The 26,347-nt window shown below is 44.6% G+C and overlaps 1 protein-coding gene across 1 annotated transcript in view; it reads left to right on the top strand.

Annotated features, from left to right (window-relative positions):
- Positions 1-26,347, top strand: part of ccdc24 (coiled-coil domain containing 24) — a 144,570-nt gene that overhangs the window by 41,046 nt on the left and 77,177 nt on the right. Inside the window, exon 3 of the mRNA XM_085983105.1 lies at positions 837-1,009. Within this exon, the coding sequence (XP_085839231.1) occupies positions 837-1,009 (173 nt within the window). The remainder of the gene's footprint in view (positions 1-836; positions 1,010-26,347) is intronic.

The raw sequence follows: 26,347 nt of genomic DNA, 5'->3' as shown, positions 1-26,347 counted from the left end.
GATGCTGGACCTCCTCCCTGTAGGCTGACTCATCGTTGTTGGTGATCTGGCCTACTACCATGGTATCATCCGCAAACTTGATGGTGTTGGAACCATGAACAGCCACACAGTCGTGGGTGAAGAGGGAGTAGAGGAGGGGGCTCAGCACACATCCTTGTGGGGCCCCCGTGTTCAGGGTCAGGGGGGCGGAGGTGTGGTTACCTAATTTGTCAGACTGGGGTCTGTTTGTTAGGAATTATACTCTGCTTGGCAGTTTTCTTAAAGGGATACAGCTTTACCTTAGCAGCAGAATAGTACATGACATGGATATCATGCTCCTTTGCTTATAAAACAACTTATGATTTGCTGTGAATGATACTGTGGGAGATTTGCCAGTGTATAAAAACATTGTTGCAGGTGAACAGTTTCAAGGCTCTAATCTCATTTTGGGTTTAGGTGATTGTTAATCATGTTGGTTTACATGTTGTCATGTTTCAACTTTGTGATCATAGAAACCTGTTGAAAGTCACTGTTTGTCATGGCACCCACTTTCAGTAAATCAAACTCCAAAAGTAGAATAAATCAATAGAATTATATATTATATAGAATAATGTAGCCTGGTCCATGCATCACAGTACATGGGTCAGATCACGTTAATAAACTGCTGGAGCTTAACTCCTCTGATTTATGATGTTATGTGACTTCTTGATATGTTACTAATTTGTAACATGACCCAGCCTATGCCTTAACTGATATGCCATCATTCTTGGTGAACCATTATTCTCGTATTTATTTATTTATTGCTGCAATGAACTCCTTCATTTATTTACAGCTTTTAATATTGGTCTTAATTTTAGGTGGCCACTTTGTTGGAAATCTGGCAATTGATGAGAGCAACCAGATTGACTCTCTCTCGATCACAAGCCTCACATGCAGTGCTACCAGAGGCTCCTGCCATCAAGGACCTGCTTCGACAAGAAATTCAGCTTCTGCTTTTAAATATTCAAAAGAGAGCACATAAGGAGGGCAGGTAGAGTATTCACAAGATTTCTGTATTCCATGGGTTTGTCAAAATCCTGTAAGAATGTTGTACATACTGGTTTGGTGTTCTGCTGCGAATATTGTTGTGCAATATGTGAGAAAAGACAGAAATTACTAACCTGTTACAGGGGAGGCATGACCAGCAGGGATTAGCTAAAAGGTGCTTTCAAAATCTAAATGCATTAATGTTGAGGTGCATGGAATTTATCCAAATGTGTTTATTTTGGATAAGCGTGGCTGACTCAGCTGAGAGCAATTTAAATGAGAACTAACTCATTTTTAAATTTTTTTAATCAAAATTGGAAGGAAACACCAAAATTCCTGGTCAAAATTAATAAAAACATGTATTCAACCCTAGCATGTGTCACAGCCTTCAGGAGTGGAGGGAATTAATAATGAGAAAGGATGTTTAAGAATATGATTTCAAGAGTCTACGACTAGACACAGATGATCAAGTACCATACAGAATAGAATGATTCCTGATCTGTTGGGCCTCTGTGCCATCAGTAGAATGCAGCTGGTTAATGTTGAATAATATGGGTTGCTTTAATATCCTGGAGCCTTGCTTTATATTTGGAGTGCAGGGAGAAATTTCATACAGTTTAATCTTCTTGGAGGTGCAATCCATGGTTGTATGTCACCCTCAGGAGATTGATCATAGGGAGTGGACTTGATGGGCCAAATTACTTTTTCTATTTCTACAGTTTCTTATAATACATTTAAAAAGATTTTACACAAATTAAAGGGAGCCAGGTACTGGAGCTTGAAGATTCAAGTATTCTGTGCTTTAAGCTGTTGTCCTGAAGAAACTACTGATCCTGAGCCTTGCTGTAGAGGTGCTTCTCTGTGGCGCTGTAGTCTTCATTTCTCCTACTCAAAACTCTAATGAGATTTCTCTCTCTCGCCACCACCCCCCATTCCACACACTCTTTAAAGTGTCTCTAAGTGACTGACAGTTTGCTGAGCAGTTCTATGTTGTGGACTAATGCCTAAGAAGAACTGTACAGTCTGCTTAAATACATTGCACTTAGCACCCTTTCCTCCAGCAGAGAGAAGAAAAAGGAAAGATTTGCATTTATATAGCGCCTTTCACAACCTCAGACCTTTATACTATTGATATGTATTAGCTTCAAACCTGGAGATGAAAGATCAGTGAGTGTAATCCACTGTGCCAGCCAGACTCCCAGACCAAGATTCACTGATCTTACCCATTTTATTACTTTTTTTAAAAATCTGTGTATTGTTACAAATCAGGACAACCTTTGTACAATTATGCATCCATGAAATGCATGCAAAGATTTGCAAATCTTGAAGATGTTGAACTAATTTAAATACTTGATCTTGGGACATGAGTTGCAGTAAGTCTTAAAGGGAAAAAAAAAGACTTGCATTTGTGTAGCGCCTTTCATGACCTCAGGACGTTCCAAAGCTCTTTACCGCCAATGAAGTACATTTGAAGCGTAGTCACTGTTGTAATGTAGGAATGTTGTAATTAATGAATATATGATTTTAAGAGTTGATTAGAATTGTTGAAATTATGGAGAAAACCATCAAAGAAGAAATGGAATGTTTTTAATGGTGTATTGTGTAGGGTGCAAACTAAATATGTGTCTTATGGAAGCAGAAGATTAATATCAAAATCAAGATCCAATGGTTAAATTGGAAGACTAAAGTGCACTGTACATTGATGCATCGAAGTGCAGATGTATTTCTTCTCCAGGAAGGCAATGTGGCCTAAACTGTCCACGAGCAACTCCTGATTCAAGTGGTGTTGGGGGATTCCAGGGAGAAGATTATCTGCCTAAAATCCTGTGAACAGTTGGGGTGTTGTGAGGAAAGCTGGAACAGAAAATAAATGCATTAAAACAATATTTAAAAAGAAACTGAACTTCTTACTTTGATGTCTCTTATTTTTACTGATGTTGTATAATTCTGAAAAAATAAGTATCCAGATGGTTGGTTTGAAGTACTGCAGGACACAAATTGCTCCACACCAGTTGTTTTGGCTCATTTCCAACAAGAAAGGATTTCTCTTGATTGAGTACTAATGCAGTCTGAATCCTTTAGCTTTAATGAAGAGCAAGAAACTTACACTGAACTATTCATATAGGCTAGAAGATTAATAAGTATGAAATTGCTTTGATGGTTGCCCTGGGATTTAAAGGATTCTTTCTTCCATGTTTTTGATCTACAATTTGGGAGGGAAAACAACAGCTGATCGAAGAGGTGGGGGAAGTCCTCCTTCCTTTTGCCTGTATTCTTTGGTCTTTTTTTGATACTAATGGTGATGGAATTTGTTCAATTACAGAGAAGAGCAAAACATTCTAGAAGGATGTTGCTTTTTATAGTCAGATTAGAGAGGGTTAACCAAAGTTAGTTTTTAATCAATCAATGGGGAAGACTCCATCTCGGCCTCCTCCTGAGGTCCCCCACCATCACAGAAGCCGGTCTTCAGCCAATTCAGTTCACTCCACGTGATATCAAGAGATGGCTGAGCGCACTGGATACAGCAAAAGCTATGGGCCCTGACAACATCCCGGCTATCATGCTGAAGACTTGTGCTCCAACACTAGCCGCGCCTCTAGCCAAGCTGTTCCAGTACAGCTACAACACTGGCATCTACCCGACAATGTGGAAAACTGCCCAGGTATGTCCTGACCACAAAAAGCAGGACAAATCCAATCCGGCCAATTACTGCCCCGCCAGTCTACTCTGAATCATCAGCAAAGTGACGGAAGGTGTCGTCGACAGGGCTATCAAGCGGTACTTGCTCACCAATGCTCAGTTTGGGTTCCGCCAGGACCACTCGGCTCCAGCCCTCATTATAACCTTGGTCCAAACATGGACAAAGGAGCTTAATTCCACAGGTGAGGTGAGAGTGACTGCCCTTGACCGAGTGTGGCATCAAGGAGCCCTAGTAAAATTGAAGTCGGTGGGAATCGGGGAAAACTCTCCACTGGCTGGAGTCATACCTAGCACAAAGGAAGATGGTTGTAGTTGGAGGGCAATCCTCCCCGCCCCAGGACATCGCTGTAGGAGTTCCTCAGGACAGTGTCCTAGGCCCAACCATCTTCAGCTGCTTCGTCAATGACTTCCCTCCATTATAAGGTCAGAAGTGGGGATGTTCGCTGATAATTGCCCAGTGTTCAGTTCCATTTGCAACTCCTCAGATAATGAAGCAGTCCGTGCCCGAATGCAGCAAGACCTGGATGACATTCAGGCTTGGGCTGATAAGTGGCAAGTAACATGCGCGCCACAAGTGCCAGGCAATGACAATCTCCAACAAGCGAGAATCTAACCACCGCCCCTTGACATTCAACGGCATTACCATCGCTGAATCCCCCACTATCAACATCCTGGATAACAACAGAAAACGCTGGAAAAACTCAGCAGGCCAGGCAACATCCGTGGAGAGAGAAACAGAGTTAACGTTTCAGGTCGAAACCCTTCTTCAGAACTGAGAAAAAAGCAGGAAATGAAACAGGTTGAAAATCTGGTTTGGGGGCTGGGAAATGGGGGAGGAGATGAAAGAACAAAAAGGAAGTTCTGTGGGAGGTGAAGAGACATTAAGAGATATTCAAGGCAAGACGAGATGGTAATAGGACAGGTAAAGAGACAAAGGATGGCTGTAGATGAAGTGTGAAATGCGCTGGCAGAATGAGAGACAGCTGCCATGTGGGAGAGAAAAAAAGGAAAAGGCACAAACCAAAGGTGTGGATAAAAAATATAATGGCCGAGGTTATGATCTGAAATTGTTGAACTCGATATTGAGTCCTCCGGAAGGCTGTAAAGTGCCTAATCGGAAGATGAGGTGCTGTTCCTCGAGTTTACGCTGAGCTTCCGTGGAACAATGCAAGAGGCTGCGGACGGTGAGGTCTGAGTGGGAATGGAGCGGTGAATTGAAATGACAGGCGACCGGAAGCTCGGGGTCACCCTTACGGACTGAACGGAGGTGTTCCACAAAACAGTCACCCAATCTGCGTTTGGTCTCCCCAATGTAGAGGAGACCACATCGTGAGCAGCGAATACAGTATACTAGATTGCAAGAAGTACAGGTAAATCGCTGTTTCACCTGGAAGGGGTGTTTGGGGCCCTGGACAGTGGGAAGGGGGGAGCTATAAGGGCAGGTGTTGCATCTTCTGCATTAACATCCTGGGGGTCATCATTGTCCAGAAACTTAACTGGACCAGCCACATAAATACTGTGGCCACAAGAGCAGGTCAGAGGCTGGGTATTCTGCGGAGAGTACCTCACCACCTCAAAGCCTTTTTACCATCTACAAGGCACAAGTCAGGAGTGTGATGGAATACTCCCCACTTGCCATGATGAGTGCAGCTCCAACAACAATCAAGAAGCTTGACACCATCCAGAACAAAGCAGTCCGCTTGATTGACACCCCCTTTACCACCTTAAACATTCACTCCCTCCACCACCGGCGCACCGTGGCTGCAGTGTGTACCATCTACAAGATGCACTGCAGCAACTCACTAAGACTTCTTCGGCAACACCTCCCAAACCCGCGACCTCTACCACCTAGAAGGACAAGGGCAGAAGGCGCAAGGGAACACCATCACCTACAAGTTCCCCTCCAAGTTACACATCATCCTGACTTGGAAATATATCGCTGTTCCTTCATTGTCGCTGGGTCAAAATCCTGGAACTCCCTCCCTAACAGCACTGTGGGAGTACCTTCACCACATGGACTGCAGCGGTTCAAGAAGGCGGTTCACCACCACCTTCTCAAGGGCATCTAGGGATGGGCAATAAATGCTGGCCTTGCCAGAGACGCCGACATCCTAGGAATGAATAAAAAACTCACATTGCAGGATTAGTGAATGTTGCTTATAATCCACAATCATGTGTGTAGCTTCAACAGTAACTTTGAAAAGGGAATTGGATAAATACCTGTAGGGGAAAAATTGGCAGGACTATGTGGAAAGAGCAGGGGAGTCGGACTAATTGGATAGCTCTTTCATAAAGCCGGCACAGGCACAATGGGCCGACTGGCCTCCCTCTGTGCTGTATCATTCTATGATTCTTTTATAGCTACTTGAGAGGAGGCAACTGAGGGGAGGTTCCAGCCTGGCACATGCTGTTAACCAAATGAAAAGTACATGGAACAGAAAGGGAATGATCCATTCCTATCTTCCACCATTACCCACAGACATTTGGCTATGTAAAGACTAGTGTAGTTAGCCTGGGATGTGTAGAGATCAGTAATGAGAATTGCTGTGAGTCTACAGACTAAATGTCGACAACAATTTTACTGTTTGTGTTTTTAAATCCTTGCAGCTTAGACCTGTTAGGATGCAGTAACTACGTCACGTTTGGGGAAGATTTTCTCTGAACGAATTTATAAATAAGTTCTTTATAATTTTCTTTATACAATGTGAGTTGAGGAAATCGCTTCTCTTTTTTCCCCCCGTCCTGCCTCCCCCAGCCAAAAAAAGTGAGGTTTCTTTTTTATTTAAGAAAAGTGGTGAGCTAGCTGGGAGAAACAACTCAAACATATAGGCACAACATTTGTGATCGGAGGCTTCCTGCGGGCCGATGCCTCCGACCTGTAAAATATCTGGTGGCCCGGGAGGTATGGAGACTTGCGATCCTGGGCCTCTCTGGGTCCGCGTGGGCAGAAGCCCACATATCCCAGGGGCGCAGGCAGTTCGCAAGCGCCCCTGGGATCACGTGTGCCCAACTAATAAAAGAAGGGAATCCCTATTCATACTTATGGGAGTTCTGTACGTACGGACCTCCCATAAGTATGAATGATGATCAGTTAAAAAATGCACGAACACATTAAATAATTTTTTTTATTACATATTTAAAATGAATTAAAATGCCATTTAATTAAATATTTTAAACAAAAGTTTAATTTTGGGGGAGGGGAAATTATAGGCCCAGAAATTCGGGTCCCAACGCGCGAGTACGCACGGGGTACTCACCCGTAGGTCCAACGAAGGTGCCGGTTTCGTGCATGCGTGGGAAACCAGCACTTCCGTTCCCCTGAAAGAAGGGGTTCAGAGGGTAAGTCTCCAGGAGTTACACTTTTAAAAAGCAGGCGCAAGGCCTGCTTTTAGCAAGGCAAGTGGTGAATTAATTAAAATTAAAACATTTTTTCCACAGGTTTATTATTTTTAAATACTTTAAAGAAATGTAAGTTTATTTTTAGTCCCGTTAGAAGATGTAAAATGGGCCAGTAATTCCGGTCCCAACGCGCGAGTACGGACGGGGTACTCACGCGTGGGCCCGTTGGAAGTGCCGGATTTCAGCATGCGCGAGAAACCGGCATTTCCTCCAAGGGGTTCAGAGGTCCAACGCGTGCGCGTTGAACTTCCTTCTTTTTGACAGGTTTGCCCGTGTGTAAAGGCCTGAACTTTTTAGAAAGGAGACGTAAGGACTTGATTCTTTAAGGTAAGTGGTCTATTATTTAAAATTATAACATTTTTTCCACAGCTTTATTGTTTTTAAGGACTTTACAGTAAGGTAAGTTTATTTTTAGACACGATTTCTTAAAAAATTATTTTTTTCAAAAATTTGATTAATTTTTTAAACTAGTTTTTTAAAGTTATTTATAGTTCATTTAATTAGTGGGATGTTTTTTTAAATTTTATTTAAAGTTTAAGTAGTGTTTTGGGTGCCTGTAGTTTTCATGAGTTTGACCGTTCTTACTATCAAACTCATGAATGAATTTTTCCCTCCCCTGATTGGCTGCCCAGTGCTCACCTGATCCCAGCCGGCACATCGAACTAACTATGCCGTTGGATCAGGCAAGCACAGCGCGCCGACAGCTGAACCGGGCCAGTGACAGGAATTCCAAGCAGGCCCAGGCTTCAGCTGTCAGCGCACCGGGTAAATGCACATCGGGGGCTTGCACGCGCGGCAAGCCCCCGAACCTAATTTCTGGGCCATTGTTTAAAATAGTTATTTTATGTAATTTTCAGTTATTTTAAAAATGTGATGTTTTTAAAAAAAAATTATTTGAAGTTTAATGATGTTTTGGGGCTTATTATATTTATAGGTTTGACAGCTCTTCCTGTCAAACTTATGAATGAAGCATTCCCTGCTACCATTGGCTCTCCATGGCCCACGTGATCCCAGGGGACGTATCGAACTAACTGCGCCCCTGGGATATGCAAGCACTGCGCGCCGGCAGTTGGAGGAGGCCCAGGATCGGAATCCCACACGGGCCCACAGCTCAACGGCCGGCGCGCAAGGTAAGTGCCGGTCGGGGGCCGAATTTCTGGGCCTATATGTTTTAATGGGGCTAAAAATAAACTTACCTTATTGGACAGGGTTTTTAATGTATAACAGTGATAATATTTTATTTTTCTTTTTTTTTAAACTCTTATGTTGGTAAAAGCAGGCTTTTACCAGGCGTAAGAATTTCACGGGCATTCAGCGGGCGGAAGTTGGGCAAATAGCACAACTCTCCACCCGCAGAGGCCCATCTCCCAGGGATGCAGAGGCTCTGTCAAGAGAATTCTTGACAGATCGCAAGTTCTGGGTTTTAGCGCTTGTGCTTTGCATGCCTAAACCCGGAATGCGCTTCGCATGCCTAAACCCGGAACTTGCGCAGCCCCTACGGGCGCATGCGCACCTCGTAACCACTCGGGGTCACAAAATATGGCCCATAGTAACCATGACCTGAATTTTTCACACAGGCTGCTGATGGGGAAATATTGAATGCTACTGTCACAGCTATTTTTCAATTCAAGAACGTTGTTCCATTAGTGTACAGGAGTGTTGATTGGAATTCTGTGTACTTCTGGACAGAACAATATCAGTTGACTCAACATCAAAATGTAAACCAGTTATAAGTTCTTTTTATAAAAAAAAAACAAAAAAAAAACTTTTCCCTCCTCTCCCTCACTGCCATACATTTGAAAACACCGGCCTGGCATCCTGACCTCAGTGTTGGCATGACTGCAGCTGTGTCTGGGAGGAAAATATTTATAAATAAAACATTTAAATTGGTCGATACAGTACTTTTTTAGATTTTTGTCACCAATGCTTTTTAAAATGGTTAAAATTGGAGGCAGGAAAGTAGTTCCATCGATGAGCTGCCCTGCACCTGAAATTGCCCTATTCTGCCTGAGCATACAATGATTGAGTTGTGAGACGGGCGGCGGTTTTCAGAACCTTTTCTGTCGGAGGTGCGCTCTCCGATTTTACAGAGACAGCCTTCTACAGATGCTAGACAAAGAACTCCTACACCTTTCACAACAAATACTACTATAAGAACTACTAATAAAATGAGAATTAAGCTGAGGGCTGAAGACTGCAGACTTCAGTGTCTGCAGCATCATCTTGTATATCCTGAAAAGGACCGATCCTTGCGGTACCCCACTAGTCACTGCCTGCCACTCGGAAAACGACCCGTTTATTCCAACTCTTTGCTTTCTGTCCGCCAACCAGTTCTCTATCCAAGTCAATACCTTGCCCCCAATCCCATGTGCCTTAATTTTGCACGCTAATCTCTTATGCGGGACCTTATCGAAAGCCTTCTGAAAGTCCAAATACACCACAGGGCTGGAACCAATGTCCTAGGGGGAGTGTTTGCTAGTGCTGTGGGGGAGGGTTTAAACTAAAATGGCAGGGGGTTGGGAACCTGAGCAGGGAGACAGAGGAAAGGGAAACAAGGATAAAAGCAAAAGATAGGAAGGAGAAAAACAAAAGTGGCAGTCAGAGAAATCAACGGTTTAAATCAAACATGGCCACAGTAAATAATAATTCTAATAGGTCTAAGAGCGTTAAAAAAACAAGCCTGAAGGCTTTGTGTCTTAATGCAAGGAGCATTTGTAATAAGGTGGATGAATTGGCTGCGCAAATAGAAGTAAACAAATATGATTTGGTTGGGATTACGGAAACGTGGCTCAAGGAAGGCCAGGACTGGGAACTCAACATCCAGGGGTATTCAATATTCAGGAAAGATAGGCAAAAAGGAAAGGGAGGTGGGGTAGCATTACTGGTTAAAGAAGGGATTAACACAATTGTAATGAAGGATATTAGCTCTGATGAGGTGGAATCTGTATGGGTAGAATTGAGAAATACTAAGGGGAAAAAAACATTAGTGGGAGTGGTTTATAGACCTCCAAACAGTAAGGCGGAGGTTGGGGATGGCATTCAAAGAGAAATTAAAGAGGCATGCAATAAGGGCACAGCAGTCAATTCAATTCAATTCAATTCAAGTCATCATGGGTGACTTTAATCTACATATAGATTGGGCCAACCAAATGAGTAACAATACTGTGGAGGAGGAATTCCTGGAGTGTTTACGGGATGGTTTCCTGGACCAATATGTCGAGGAACCAACCAGAGATCAGGCCATCTTAGACTGGGTATTATGTAACGAGAAAGGATTAATTAGCAATCTTGTTGTAAGAGGCCCCTTGGGTCGGAGCAATCATAATATGATCGAATTCTTCATTAAGATGGAGAATGAAGTAGTTGACTCGGAGACTAGGGGCCTCAATTTAAATAAAGGAAACTCTGATGGTCTGAGGAGCGAGTTGGGTAGGATTGATTGGGGAATGGCACTCAAAGGGTTGACGGTGGATAGGCAATGGCAAACATTCAAAGACCGAATGGATGAACTACAGAATTTGTTCATCCCAGTTTGGCATAAAAATAAAACAAAAAAGGTGACCCAACCGTGGCTAACAAGGGAAATTAGGGATAGCATAAGGTCCAAGGAGAGGGCATATAAATTGGCCAGAAAAAGCAATAACCCTGAGGATTGGGAGCAGTTTAGGATTCAACAAAGGAGGACAAAGGGATTAATTAAGAAAGGGAAAATAGAATGTGAGAGTAAGCTTGCAGAGAACATAAAAACTGACTAAAAGCTTTTATAGATATGTGAAGAGAAAAAGATTGCTGAAGTCAAGTGTAGGTCCCTTGCAGTCAGAATCGGGGGAATTTATAATGGGGAACAAAGAAATGGCAGACCAACTAAATACATATTTTGGTTCTGTCTTCACAAAGGAGGACACAAATAACCTCCCAGAGATGCCGGGGAACATAGGGTCTGATGAAAGGGTGGAACTGAAAGAAATCAGTATTTGTAGGGAAATGGTGTTAGGAAAATTGATGGGACTGAAGGCCGATAAATCCCCAGGGCCTGATAATCTACATCCCAGGGTACTTAAGGAAGTGGCCCTAGAAATAGTAGATGCATTGCTGGTCATCTTCCAGAACTCGATAGACTCTGGAACGGTACCCATGGATTGGTGGGTAGCTAATGTTACCCCACTATTCAAAAAAGGTGGTAGAGAAAAGGCGGGGAATTATAGACCGGTAAGCTTGACATCGGTAGTGGGGAAAATGCTAGAGTCCATTATAAAAGATTTAATAGCAGAGCACTTGGAAAGCAGTGACTGGATCGGACAAAGTCAACATGGATTTACAAAAGGTAAATCATGCTTGACTAATCTACTGGAATTTTTTGAGGATGTAACTGGTAAAATAGATAAGGGAGAACCAGTGGATGTGGTGTATTTGGACTTTCAGAAGGCTTTCGATAAGGTCCCGCGTAAGAGATTAGCGTGCAAAATTAAGGCACATGGGATTGGGGGCAAGGTATTGACTTGGATAGAGAACTGGTTGGCGGACAGAAAGCAAAGAATTGGAATAAACGGGTCGTTTTCCGAGTGGCAGGCAGTGACTAGTGGGGTGCCGCAAGGATCGGTCCCAGGACCCCAGCTGTTCACAATATATATTAATGATCTGGACGAGGGAATTGGATGTAATATCTCCAAATTTGCAGACGACACAAAGCTGGGGAGGAGGATGTCGTGAAACTCCAGCACGATTTGGACAGGTTGGGTGATTGGGCAGAAACATGGCAAATCCACTATAATGTGGATAAATGTGAGGTTATCCACTTTGGTGGCAAAAACAGGAAGGCAGATTATTATTTGAATGGTAATAGTTTGGGAGAAGGGGAAGTGCAAAGAGACCTGGGTGTTCTTGTACACCAGTCGCTGAAGGTAAGCATGCAGGTGCAGCAGGCGGTTAAGAAGGCAAATGGTATGTTGGCCTTCGTAGCAAGAGGTTTCGATTACGGAACAAGGATGTCTTGCTACAGTTGTACAGGGCCTTGGTGAGACCACACCTTGAGTATTGTGTGCAGTTTTGGTCGCCTCACCTGAGGAAGGACGTTCTTGCCATGGAAGGAGTGCAGCGAAGATTCACCAGGCTGATACCTGGGATGGCAGGAATGACGTACGAGGAGAGATTGTGTCGATTGGGCTTATACTCACTGGAGTTTAGAAGATTGAGAGGGGATCTCATCGAAACCTATAAAATTCTGTCAGGCCTGGACAGACTAGATGCAGGGAGGATGTTTCTGATGGCCGGGGAGTCCAGAACCAGGGGTCATAGTCTAAGGATAAGGGGTAAGCCATTTAGGACTGAAATGAGGAGGAATTTCTTCACCCAGAGAGTGGTGAACCTGTGGAATTCTCTGCCACAGAGGGCGGTGGAGGCCAGTTCATTAAGTATATTCAAGAAAGAGTTGGATATATTTCTTAAGGCTAAAGGGATCAAGGGATATTGGGAGAAGGCAGGGACTGGGTACTGAATTTGGATGATCAGCCATGCTCTCATTGAATGGCGGAGCAGGCTCGAAGGGCCGAATGGCCTACTCCTGCTCCTATCTTCTATGTATCTATGAATTTCCAAAGAAGCTTCCTCAATTCTATTGACCAATCTGAATGATACGTATTGGAAGAGTTGAGCCCTTCTGGTGTCAACCACCCTGATAACACCAAATCAACAAAGCACTGGCACTTAGACGTGCCAATTCAATGATTTACTCCTTAGCTTCTCGGGTCTTTGCTAACAAAGGGGTTGCTCGCGGGTTGAGATAAGGCAGGACATCATTATCCCCCACTTAACAAGCTATCTCTGGGCCTGTGGCCTGAATGGTTTGTCTTCTATCCTTGTTGAAAAAAAATATTTGTATAAGCCTCCATGATTTAATAAGCATTGGTCTTTACCTTTTTTAGCATTCAGTCTGACTATTGATTCCATTTTGAGTACACATTTCAGGCAATTCTTAGGGCATCTCTCCTACAGTTCACTGGATAGCAATCAGGAGTGAGAATCCTGGCACTTTTTCATTGATTTTGTAAATGCTGCTCCCCTCAGTGTGGGGGCGGGGGGGTGGTGGTGATTCGTTAAATTGAGGGACTTTTGCAATGTTCTATCATATTGTGCTATGGAGAAAAGCCCACAGTCTCATCTCTACTGTTTAGGTTTCTTGGCCGCTCTGGACTTTTACCCAGCTGAGTGATCTTGCCTTGCGATCAGAATTAAAGAAAAATAAACAGCTACTTCAACGTTGTGAGCCTTGGGCTGCTGTAAACTTTAATCTAATTTACATTTGATTTTCTGATTAGCAAGTAGGTCTGAAACATTAGCACAAGAAAGGAGCTAAAGGCAGCTTGGTTGAAGCTGAAGCATTAATGAAAATTACATTTAACCCCATGAAATAGATGTGTTAAAATACTTAATGAATATATACAGTATAAAACAGTGAGTCATACACCACTATTCTCTTTACACAGAAATTCATTGCTTATGTTGTGAAAATTACCCCAGTTTCAAACTGGCCTAGCTACTCTGCTGGCCGGCATATCCTGAGACTGACCAATGGGTCAGACAGGCTTCCCAAGCCATGTGCTTGGGAAACTCCCTCTCAAGTAAGCAGGGAATTAAAATTAAAATCCAAATCCCTTTGAAGTTGAAAGGGATACAAAAGGTATAATTTCCCAAATGGAAACATCTTGAGGGGAAAAATTGGGTTACTTTGCGTCTCCTATTAGCGCTTCTGCTAACGGGGCACAAAGCCCCTAGCACCTAGGCGCAGCGCCGCAAACGCCTCCCGCATAATTCAGTGGGAGGTTAGCAGTGGCGGTAGGCAGTAGCGCCTCGTGGCACTGCGCCTCCGGCGATGATGTCATCGCCATGCGCAGCACTCCGCTCGCGCCCCGGTCGCAAACTTCAGCTGTGTCCCCTGACCTATCGCCGGACGATATGTCCGACAGGGTCAGGGTGGCGTTTGTGCAGCTGCGGCGGCAGTATTTAAAGGGGCAGGTGTTTGGCGGCCATTTTTTTTCTGGCCGACAGCCAGCACCTGCCCCCTTCCCCTCTTTCATTCGGGATGCCGGCCGCGATTGCTCAGCCCGGCACTCCTCTTGAGTGCTGGGCTGCTTTCCCAGCACCTCGCTCCCTGGTGGTCCAGCAGGGCCCTGGTGCGCACAGCGCTAGGCCCCTCCCATTTAATCAGGGGAGGGAGGCCTGCCATACCGCGGCGCTGTTGCACATAGCATCACGATATTCAGTGGAAGAAGGGGGGAGAGCTTCCAGTAGCGCCCCGCCTCCTGCTTGGAGTGCTACCACTGAATTTACGGCGCTGGGCGCTAACTTTTTCGGGGCACTAAAAGTAGCGCCCCGGCGAAGTTAGCACCCCAAAGTGGGCGCCACCGAATTTTTCCCCCCTTCTCTACGTCTACTCTATCAAACTTTCCTAATTCTAAAGACTTCTATCGGGTCACCCCTCATTCTTTTTTCTAGAGAAAAGAGCCCCAGCCTGTTCAGTCTTTCCTGATAGTTGTACCCCCTCAGTTCTGCTATCATACTTGTCAATCTTCTTTTCACTTTCTCTAGTGCTTCCATATCCTTTTTAGCAAGTATATGCGAATGCCCAAGATTAGCTATATATTCTGTCCCCTTCCCCATTAAATATGGTGTCATACAAAGATATGTGCTTGTATCATCACTCTTCAGCGTTTTGTTTGGTGCTACACTTGTTATGGCTTTCAATAATCTCGAAATCAGATTCAGGACTGATGGGCAGCTCTTCAGCCTTAGTCTATAAGCTCAAACAAAGGTGCTGGAAGAACTTGCTCCTGAACTCCTATTTGCTGATGACTGTGCTCTTGTGGCCCACTCCCAGGATAGTGCAAACAATGATGAACCACCTTGATGAAAGGTCATCGACCTGAAACGTTAACTCTGTGTCTCTCTCCACAGATGCTGCCTGACCTGCTGAGTATTTGCAGCATTTTCTGTTTTTATTTTATGAACCACCTTGTAACAGCTTGCCTGCAAATTGGCAGGACGTAAAGCCTTAAAAAGACGGTGTTACCCTTCAAACCAGCCGCAGGCAAGAATTACAGTCCACCTATCAACACAATCTGTGATCAAACATTTTATCCTGTGATCAGATTCACCCTGTCTAGAGAAAGCCATCTTGATATAGAAGCATCCTGCAGAGTCGCTAAAGTTAGCTTAGTTTTTGGCAAACTCCGTGAGCGCCTCTGTGACAAGAGAGGCATCAACCTGCAGAACAAGATCAAAGTATACGGGAGACGACCCTGCTTTATGCCTGTGACACTTGGATAACGTATGCATGCGACATTAAGAAACTGGATCACTTTCACTTACACTGTCTGAGACAACGAAGATCAGATAGCAAGACAAGATTCCTGAAACTGAGTTTCTTAAAAAGCTGACGTGCCAAGCATAGATACCCTGATCATGGAGGCATGACTATGATGGTCAGGTCATGTGGTGCGAATGTCTGATGAATGAGTCTTGAAGAATATTTTTTATGGCGCATTGGCAGCTGGGAAGTGATTTTGTGGTGGATAGCAAAAGAGATTGCTTAAAAGCGATTCTGAAACAGTGCAAAATAGACGTCCATAAGTGGGAACTGTAGTGTCCGCGTATCAATAATACACGGACTGCAGGAGAACAATAATAACAGGTATTTACTGAACAGAGGGTAAGCTTAAACTGAAAGTACAGAAGCCTGCTATGGCTTTATATACAGGTGTGGTCACTGCCGGTACTACAGTATAAAATCAGTTCTCTCTTAAAGGTACATACACAGCAATTCCTCCCCTTTTAGATAAACAGTACATAACATTCATTTAACAAATAATAACTAATTACAATTACAATTTTCTCTGTACTATATACATCAACTGAAATAATCATTTATAAGTTCAGTCTTTGAGGAGGCTTCCTGATCCTGACTGGATAGCGCCTTTCTCGAGTATCCTGTTCTTGCGGCGGAGTCGATTCTGGCTCATTGTCATTGGTTGGTTCGTCAGCTTCCAATACCACTGATTCTGAGGTAGACGCAATCTGTACTTCGGGTTCATTACCAGGTGCACATGCTCGTGGTATGGGTTTGGCTTGTTCCTGTGACTCTAGAATCTGGTCAGCATGGTGTCTCACGATGCTCTCTCCAATGTCCACTGTGTACATTAGTGGTCCCTGCTGTGTGCACATCGTTCCTGGCTGCCATTTTTCTGTTCGGTAGTTGCGGGCCAAGACTGGTTGCCCTATCTTGAAGCTCCTGGTTGGCTTCTCATTGATGTGCTGGAATTGCTTATCCTCAACATCTCGTCTTATGTTTGGTTTGAGCAAATCCAGGCGACATCTTAGCCTTCGGTTGAAGAACATTATGGCTGGAGCTTGGTTGGTGACTGCATGTGTCGCATTCCGGTAAGCAAACAAGAAATTATCCATCTTGTGTTGTAGTGGTATGTTGTCGTTATACATCGCCTTTATTGCCTTTTTAAAGGTCTGAACAAACCTCTCAGCCAATCCATTTGTGGCTGGATGATATGGGGCAGATGTGTAATGTTTCACCCCGTTATTCCTCAGAAACCTCCGGAAATCCTCGGACACAAACTGTGGTCCATTGTCGGAGCAAATCTGTTCTGGCAAGCCATTCCTGGCGAAGATGGTCCGTAGGACTGCAATAGTTTTCTCCGTGGTGGTGGAGGACATTTTGATGACCTCTGGCCATTTCGAATGGGCATCCACGGCGATTAAAAACATTGAGTCCATAAATGGACCAGCAAAATCAATGTGTACCCGTTGCCATGGAGATGAGGGCCACTCCCATGGGTGTAGCGGGGCCTGTGGTGGAGCGTTTTGGACCTTCTGGCATCCTGTGCATCTCTTGGTCATATCCTCGATTTCTTTATCGATTCCCGGCCACCACACAAACGCCCTGGCTAGGCTCTTCATTTTTACCCCTCCCAGATGACCCTCATGAAGCTCATTGAGCACTCTACCTCTCAACTTGGGTGGAATTACCACTCGGGATCCACACATCAAGCTCCCCCGGCACACTGACAGCTGTTCTCTCCTTGGCGAGAATGCTGGCAACAGTGAGTCGCCATGTGCTGGCCATCCCTTCACCGTCAAATCATAGACCCGAGAGAGTGTCGGGTCATTTCGGGTTTCCTTCTCTATACTTGAGTTTGTAACAGGTAGACATTCGACTATGGTCGAATGGAATATCTCAACAGGGTCCACTGCAGGTGCTTCCTCCACCGTAGGCAACGGTAGGCGCGACAGCCCATCAGCGTTTCCATGCTGTTTCGTACCCTTGTACTCTATGTCGTACTGATGTGCCCCTAGAAAAAGTGACCATCTTTGCAGCCGTTGCGCCGTCATCACCGGAACGCCCTTCTTTGGGTTAAAAATGGAGACCAGAGGCTGATGATCAGTCAGTAGGGTGAATTTCTGCCCGTGCAGATAGTGATTAAACTTCTTCACCCCCCACACCAGGCTGAGGGCCTCCCTGTCAATCTGGGCGTAGTTACGCTCGGCTGAGGTTAACGAGCGCGACGCAAAGACTGTTGGCCTCTCTGAACCGTCAAGGAATTTGTGTGACAGCACCGCTCCAATGCCGTAGGGAGACGGATCACATGCCAACCGAATCGGTAGTGTTGGATTGTAGTGGGCCAATACTATTTTTGAAGTGATTAGGCATTTACATTTCTGAAAGGCACGCTTACACTCATCACTCCATTTCCATGTTACTCCAGTTTGCAGCAGGGCATTCAGTGGGTGCGGAATTGTAGATAAATTCGGCAAGAACTTATGGTAGTAGTTCACCAACCCGAGGAACGACCTCAGTTGCGACACATTTTCCGGTGCTGGAGCCTTGACTACTGCCTCAATCTTGTCTGGGGACTTATGCAACCCTTCTTCATCAATCATGTGGCCACAATACGAGATTTCTCTCCTGAAGAACTCGCATTTGGGGCGGTTGGCTCGTAGCCCATATTCTTGTAATCTAGTGAGCACCTGCTCCAGGTTGGCAAGGTGTTCACTGTCATTTTCGCCCGTAACCAGGATGTCGTCCAAATAACACTGGGTCCCCGGGATCCCTTGCAGGACTTGTTCCATCGCCCTCTGCCAAATAGCCGGGGCTGATGCTACCCCGAATACCAGTCGGTTGTACTGGTAAAGACCTTTGTGAGTGTTTATCGTGAGCTGTTTCCTAGATGCTTCTTCCACCTCCATTTGTAGATACGCTTGGGCCAGATCAATCTTCGTAAAGCGTTTCCCTCCAGATAGTGAGGCGAAAATATCTTCTATCTGTGGAAGTGGATATTGTACTGTGTGCAGGACTGGGTTCACAGTTACCTTGAAGTCCCCACAGATGCGAACCTTCTTCGGCTCCCCAGGCGTGCTGCTCAATGATTTCTTCATTACAGGAACGATGGGTGTGGCCCACTCGCTCCAGTCCACCTTGGACAGCACACCCGAACGCTCCAGACTCTCCAGCTCTGCGTCAACGGCTGGGCGGATCGCGTGCGGTACCGGTCTGGCCTTAAAACATTTTGGGTTTGCGTTATCTTCGATTTTTATTGTTGCCTTTACTCCTTTTAGAGTCCCAAGTCCTTGTTGGAACACCTCTTTCGTGTCAGTTAGAATTTTTGACAGTCATCCAGGTGTGACGTCGTCATCCTTGTTAGCGCCTGAATGGAATGCCAATCCAATTGTATTTTTCGGATCCATTCACGTCCCAATAATGGTGGTCCTCCATCTTGTAGTATATATAGATACAGTTTCTGTGTTTCCTTGCCGTTGTATTTAACTGGCACCCTTATTTTTCCTCTGGGGTAGACTTTTTGCCCCGTGTATGTCTTCAGTACAATGGACGTGTCCTTCAAGGGTATGTGTGAGAATAGCCGCTCATAGTCTCATCGATTCATGACAGTTAGGGATGATCCTGTGTCCAATTCCATCTTTACTTGGGACCCTGCTATCATGAGGGTGACCCAAATGGTTCGGTGATCCTCCTTTGCGATCACGTTGTGTAACTTTAGACAACTTAGTCTCCTGCTCCCGGAGTCATTATCACTCTCCTGATCTTCTGAACTACTGTCTGTCATTTTTTTTACTTTCATGTACTTTTCCTTAGTAGTTCTTTTAGTGTTGGTTTTCTTTCCCGACCTGCAGACTCTTGCTATGTGTCCCATTTTCCCACATTGCCTGCATACTTTGTCCTTAAACCAGCAGTCATTCTGATCATGGGTTGTTCTGCCGCAGCGATAGCACTTTTTTGCTCCATATGCCATTTTGTTAGCGCTGTATTCTTGTGGTTTCTGTTGTATTTCCGCAGCTCCCCGTGCTGCTGCTTCGTAGGATACTGCCACGCTGAAAGCCTGTTCTAGCGTCCGGTCCTTTTCCGAAAGTAGTCGTTTCTGGGTTCCTTCACTCTGGAGCCCGCAGACAAAGTTATCCCTTAAGGTGCCTGCCAGTCATAGACATAGAAGATAGAAGCAGGAGTAGGCCATTCGGCCCTTCGAGCCTGCTCCGCCATTCAATGAGATCATGGCTGATCATCCAAATTCAGTACCCTGTCCCTGCCTTCTCCCCATATCCCTTGATCCCTTTAGCCTCAAGAAATATATCCAACTCTTTCTTGAATATATTTAATGAACTGGCCTCCACCGCCCTCTGTGGCAGAGAATTCCACAGGTTCACCACTCTTTGGGTGAAGAAGTTCCTCCTCATTTCAGTCCTAAATGGCTTACCCCTTATCCTTAGACTATGACCCCTGGTTCTGGACTCCCCGGCCATCCAAAACATCTTTCCTGCATCTAGTCTGTCCAGACCTGACAGAATTTTATCGGTTTCGATGAGATCCCCTCTCAATCTTCTAAACTCCAGTGAGTATAAGCCCAATCGACACAATCTCTCGTCATACGTCATTCCTGCCATCCCACGTATCAGCCTGGTGAATCTTCGCTGCACTCCCTCCATGGCAAGAACGTCCTTCCTCAGGTAAGGTGACCAAAACTGCACACAATACTCAAGGTGCGGTCTCACCAAGGCCCTGTACAACTGTAGCAAGACATCCTTGTTCCTGTACTTGAACCGTCTTGCTACGAAGGCCAGCATACCATTTGCCTTCTTAACCGCCTGCTGCACCTGCATGCTTACCTTCAGCGACTGGTGCACAATAACACCCAGGTCTCTTTGCACTTCCCCTTCTCCCAATCTATTGCCATTCAAATAATAACCTGCCTTCCTGTTTTTGCCACCAAAGTGGATAACCTCACATTTATCCACATTATAGTGCATTTGCCATGTTTCTGCCCAATCACCCAACCTGTCCAAATCGTACTGGAGTTTCACGACATCCTCCTCACAGCTTACCCTCCCACCCAGCTTTGTGTCGTCTGCAAATTTGGAGATATTACATCCAATTCCCTCGTCCAGATCATTAATATATATTGTGAAAAGCTGGGGTCCTAGGACCGATCCTTGCGGTACCCCACTAGTCACTGCCTGCCACTCGGAAAACGACCCGTTTATTCCAACTCTTTGCTTTCTGTCCGCCAACCAGTTCTATCCAAGTCAATACCTTGCCCCCAATCCCATGTGCCTTAATTTTGCACGCTAATCTCTTATGTGGGACCTTATTGAAAGCCTTCTGAAAGTCCAAATACACCACATCCACTGGTTCTCCCTTATCTATTTTACCAGTTACATCCTCAAAAAATTCCAGTAGATTAGTCAAGCATGATTTACCTTTTGTAAATCCATGTTGACGTTTCCGATCCTGTCCCTGCTTTCCAAGTGCTCTGCTATTACATCTTTTATAATAGACTCCAGCATTTTCCCCACTACCGATGTCAGGCTTACCGGTCTATAATTCCCCACTTTTTCTCTACCACCTTTTTTGAATAGTGGGGTAACATTAGCTACCCTCCAATCCATGGGTACCGTTCCAGAGTCTATCGAGTTCTGGAAGATGACCAGCAATGCATCTACTATCTCTAGGGCCACTTCCTTAAGTATCACAGATCACAGAATCACAGAAACCCCACAGTGCAGATAGAGGCCATTTCGGCCCATCGAGCCTGCACCGACACATATCCCACCCGATCCCCGTAACCCCTACACCAACACATATCCCACCCTATCCCCGTAACCCCACGTATTTAATCCCCTAACACTAAGGGTCAATTTATCATGGCCAATCAACCTAACCCGCACATCTTTGGACTGTGGGAGGAAACCGGAGCACCCGGAGGAAACCCACGCAAACACGGGGAGAATGTGCAAACTCCACACAGACAGTCGCCCGAGGCCGGATTCGAACCCGGGTCCCTGGCGCTGTGAGGCAACAGTGCTAACCACTATGCCACCGTGCTGCCCTGGGATGTAGACCATCAGGCCCTGGGGATTTATCAGCCTTCAGTCCCATCAATTTTCCTAACACCATTTCCCTACAAATACTGATTTCTTTCAGTTCCTCCCTTTCATCAGACCCTATGTTCCCCGACATCTCTGGGAGGTTATTTGTGTCCTCCTTTGTGAAGACAGAACCAAAGTATGTATTTAGTTGGTCTGCCATTTCCTTGTTTCCCATTATAAATTCCCCTGATTCTGACTGTAAGGGACCTACGCTTGACTTCACCAATCTTTTTCTCTTCACACATCTATAAAAGCTTTGTCATTTTTTATGTTCCCTGCAAGCTTACTCTCATATTCTATTTTCCCTCTCTTAATTAATCCCTTTGTCCTCCTTTGTTGACTCCTAAACTGCTCCCAATCCTCAGAATTATTGCTTTTTCTAGCCAATTTATATGTCCTCTCCTTGGATCTTATGCTATCCCTAATTTCCCTTGTTAGCCACGGTCGAGTCACCTTTTTTGTTTTATTTTTATGCCAAACTGGGATGAACAAATTCTGTAGCTCATCCATTCGGTCTTTGAATGTTTGCCATTGTCTATCCACTGTCAACCCTTTCCCCGAGTGCCATTCCCCAATCAATCCTACCCAACTCGCTCCTCAGACCATCGTAGTTTCCTTTATTTAAATTGAGGACCCTTGTTTCTGAGTCAACTACTTCATTCTCCATCTTAATGAAGAATTCGATCATATTATGATCGCTCCGACCCAAGGGGCCTCGTACAACAAGATTGCTAATTAATCCTTTCTCGTTACATAATCCCTAGTCTAAGATGGCCTGATCTCTGGTTGGTTCCTCGACATATTGTTCCAGGAAACCATCCCGTAAACACTCCAGGAATTCCTCCTCCACAGTATTGTTACTAATTTGGTTGGCCCAATCTATATGTAGATTAAAGTCACCCATGATGACTGCTGTGCCCTTATTGCACGCTACTTTAATTTCCCTTTTAATGCCATCCCCAACCTCTGCCTTACTGTTTGGAGGTCTATATTCCACTCCCACTAATGTTTTTTTCCCCTTAGTATTTCTCAATTCTACCCATACAGATTCCACGTCATCAGAGCTAATATCCTTCATTACAATTGTATTAATCCCTTCTTTAACCAGTAATGCTACCCCACCTCCCTTTCCTTTTTGCCTATCTTTCCTGAATATCGAATACCCCTGGATGTTGAGTTCCTAGTCTTGGCCATCCTTGAGCCACGTTTCCGTAATCCCAACCAAATCATATTTGTTTACTTCTATTTGCGCAGCCAATTCATCCACCTTATTACAAATGCTCCTCACATTAAGACACAAAGCCTTCAGGCTTGTTTTTTTAATGCTCTTAGACCTATTAGAATTATTATTTACTGTGGCCACGTTTGATTTAAACTGTTGATTTCTCTGACTGCCACTTTTGTTTTTCTCCTTCCTGTCTTTTGCTTTTATCCCTGTTTTCCTTTCCTCTGTCTCCATGCTCAGGTTCCCAACCCCCTGCCATTTTAGTTTAAACCCCCCCGAACAGCACTAGCAAACACTCCCCCTAGGACATCGGTCCCGGCCCTGCCCAGGTGCAAACTGTCCCGTTTGTACTGGTCCCACCTCTCCCAGAACCGGTTCCAATGTCCAAGGAATTTGAATCCCTCCTCCTTGCACCATTCCTCTAGCCACGTATTCATTTGAAATATCCTCCTATTTCTACTCTGACTAGCACGTGGCACTGGTAGCAATCCTGAGATTACTACCTTCGAGGTCCTATTTTTTAATTTACCTCCTAACTCCCTATATTCTGCTTTTAGGACCTCATCCCGTTTTTTACCTATACCAGTCCTGCTCCGAACTGGCAGTGCTTCGATAACTTGCGTAGTTCCGTAAGATAGTCAGCATTGCTCTCATCTTTGTGCTGGTTTCTTTTATGGAACTTGAATCTTTCTGCTATCAGCAGCGGTGTATGGTTTAGGTGTTCCTGTAAGATATTAACAATCTCTTCAAAACTTTTCTCCATTGGTTTAGCTGGGGTAATTAAATTCCGCAATAGGCCGTACGTTCTCGCGCCCATCAAATTTAATAATACCGACGCCTTCTTTCCATCGGCCACCTCATTTGCCTTGCAGTACACTTCAATTCTTTCCACATACGTGGTCCAGTCTTCTACCTCGTTGTCGAAAGCAGTGATACTGCCACTCTTCAGCATCTTGGGTGGTTTAAAATGGCGCCTCCAGCGCTTTTTCTTCTTCCCCAATGGATTAAAATGGCGCCTCCCGCGCTTTTCCTTCTTCCCCAATGGAATAAAATGGCGCTTCTCGCGCTTTTCCTTCTTACCCTTGCTGCCAACGCTGCTCCTAGCGTTCTACAGGGTAATGGCGGCGACCCGCGGCTTCGGTGCGTCTCACTTTTCCTTCCCCTCGTTTTATTTTCTCTATGCTGCCCGGTTCTTGAGCACCGACCGCGCCCTGTGCGCTCCACCCTCTCTCTCTCTTCCTCCCGACGACGCTGCACGGCTCCTTTTTGCAGAGCCGCTCGATCGAGCTTGAGCCCGCCGCAGTCCGGAAGGGTCAGCGCACTACCTGCTACCAGCACGATTTGCTGGAACACCTTGACTGGGGACCCAAGCCCAGCTCTCCACAGCCTCCCCTGCAATTCTCCGAACTCCGATGGATCACTGGGCGGTTGCCCGCGGTCGACGCCCGTTGCTCTGACTTTGCCTCCAAGAAGCTTCTTTTCAGGGAAAGATCCCCGTGAGGTGATGCAGTACTGCAGGTGAGTTCAAACCTGCTCGTCGCCAGTGTAGTGTCCGCGTATCAATAATACACAGACTGCAGGAGAACAATAATAACAGGTATTTACTGAACAGAGGGTAAGCTTAAACTGAAAGTACAGAAGCCTGCTATGGCTTTATATACAGGTGTGGTCACTGCCGGTACTACAGTATAAAATCAGTTCTCTCTTAAAGGTACATACACAACAGGAACAACTTGCTCAAGATAAGAAAGCATGTCGACAAACCATCCATGAAGGCACCTCCTACTATGAGAACTGTCTCGTTGCTGATGCTGAATGTAAATGCCAGCTGAGGAAGTCTCATTTAAAAAATCAATATTCCCAACATGGTGTATCCGGGATCCACTGTTCAATCTGTGGATGCTCATTCCGAGTAAAAATAGGTTTCATCGGTCATCGAAGAACTCACTACAAAAAGTTAGATGATATTCTGGCTGTCTTCATTGATATCGAAGGAGGAACAATGGTGATGTGAAACTGCAGTCATTTAACTCAATTAGCTCCTTAGACTTCCTATTATACTTTTCCTAAAGTTCATACCTTGTGAACATTACTGCAGCCAGAAAGCCTGCATTTCTTTTAAGAAATACCCTGTGACTGTGGGTCATTATCCCTCCATGTTGTTTAGAACGATACACGTTTGCAGCACTAGCATTGATTCCTGGGTAGACCTAGGGCTGCCAACTCTGGTTGGAGGTATTTCTGGAGATTTAAATTTAAAGTTCACAATTCTCTCGTGCTGCTAGCTGCAGTGCTCGGGAGATTCAAGCCCCATTCCGGGAGACTCCTGGGCACTCTGGAAGACTCCGAGACAATCAGGGAGGGTTGGCAACCCTAGGTACACAAATTCCAACCATTCTCCAGTTTAGTGAAACACCCATTTACTCCAACTGTTTTTACTTTTGGACAACTAATTTTTAATCCATACTGCTACTTTTTCTCTTCTATCATATGCCTGAATTTTTCTAACAAATCTCCAGTGAGACACCTCATCAAATATCTTCTGAAAATCCATATACACTGTATCTACTACATTTCATTTATCTGTTCAACAGTCATTTCTTCCTAAAGCTCTCAAGTTTGTCAAACAAAACATGTCTTTAACAAATCTATGCTGGCTGCCCTTGATTAATCCATGCTTGCTACTTTTGTTTTCCTACAACTGATGATGGACTATCTGGTGAATAGTTACTCGGTTCATCTTCTCTCTGTTTTAAACAAAAATGTTAAATCAGCTACTCTCCAGTCTTGTGGCTCAATTTGCATATTTGAAAACTTGTGGCCAGAGCCTCTGCTATCTTCTCTTGTCTTTATTCAACAGCCGAGGGTGCATGTCCTGAGGGCCCAATGATTTATCCACCTTCAGTTCAGTTTTTTATTAGAACCAATTCCTTTTCAATAGTTTGATCTATCAATTGTTTCATAGCCTCCTCTAGGACATTTATGTTCTCACTTCCATTATCATTTGTAAAGGCCAATGCAAAATATTCCTTTAATATCTCTGCCATACCGTCATCCTCCACAATTAGACGGTCTCTTTCATCTCTGAATGGTCCTACACTCTCTAACTATTCTTTTACTTTCACCTGCTTACTATTTCCTTTTATATTATTTATTTGTTTTTTCATATTTCCTTTTAGCCCATCTAATCTTCCTTTTTTACATCCTTACTACACTTTCTACATTTCTTAATGTGATCTTAGTACTGTTAACCCTAACTTCAACATTCACCATGTTTAGCTTTAATCTTGCTAATTATTCATAAAACTCTACTTTGATGAACTCCCTTTCACCCTATAAGAAAAACAGAGTTAACGTTTCAGATCGATGACCCTTCGTCATTGACCTGAAGCGTTAACTCTGTTTCTCTCTCTACAGATGCTGCCTGACCTGCTGAGTATTTTCAGCATTTTCTGTTTTTATTTCAGATTTCCAGCAGTATTTTGCTTTTGTATTAGCAGCTATTAGTATGTTAGGTTCTGACTATCCAAGTAGTTTAGGTTTAAATATCTGTTCAGGCTATGCTGTGGGATGTGGTAC

This window comes from Somniosus microcephalus, chromosome 3, assembly GCF_052327205.1.
Source record: "Somniosus microcephalus isolate GS21.2 chromosome 3, FLI_Smic_1.0, whole genome shotgun sequence".
NCBI classification, from domain to species: Eukaryota; Metazoa; Chordata; class Chondrichthyes; order Squaliformes; family Somniosidae; genus Somniosus; species Somniosus microcephalus.
The sequence above is the reverse complement of the archived record's forward strand: the minus strand, read 5'-3'. Positions and strand labels throughout refer to the sequence as shown.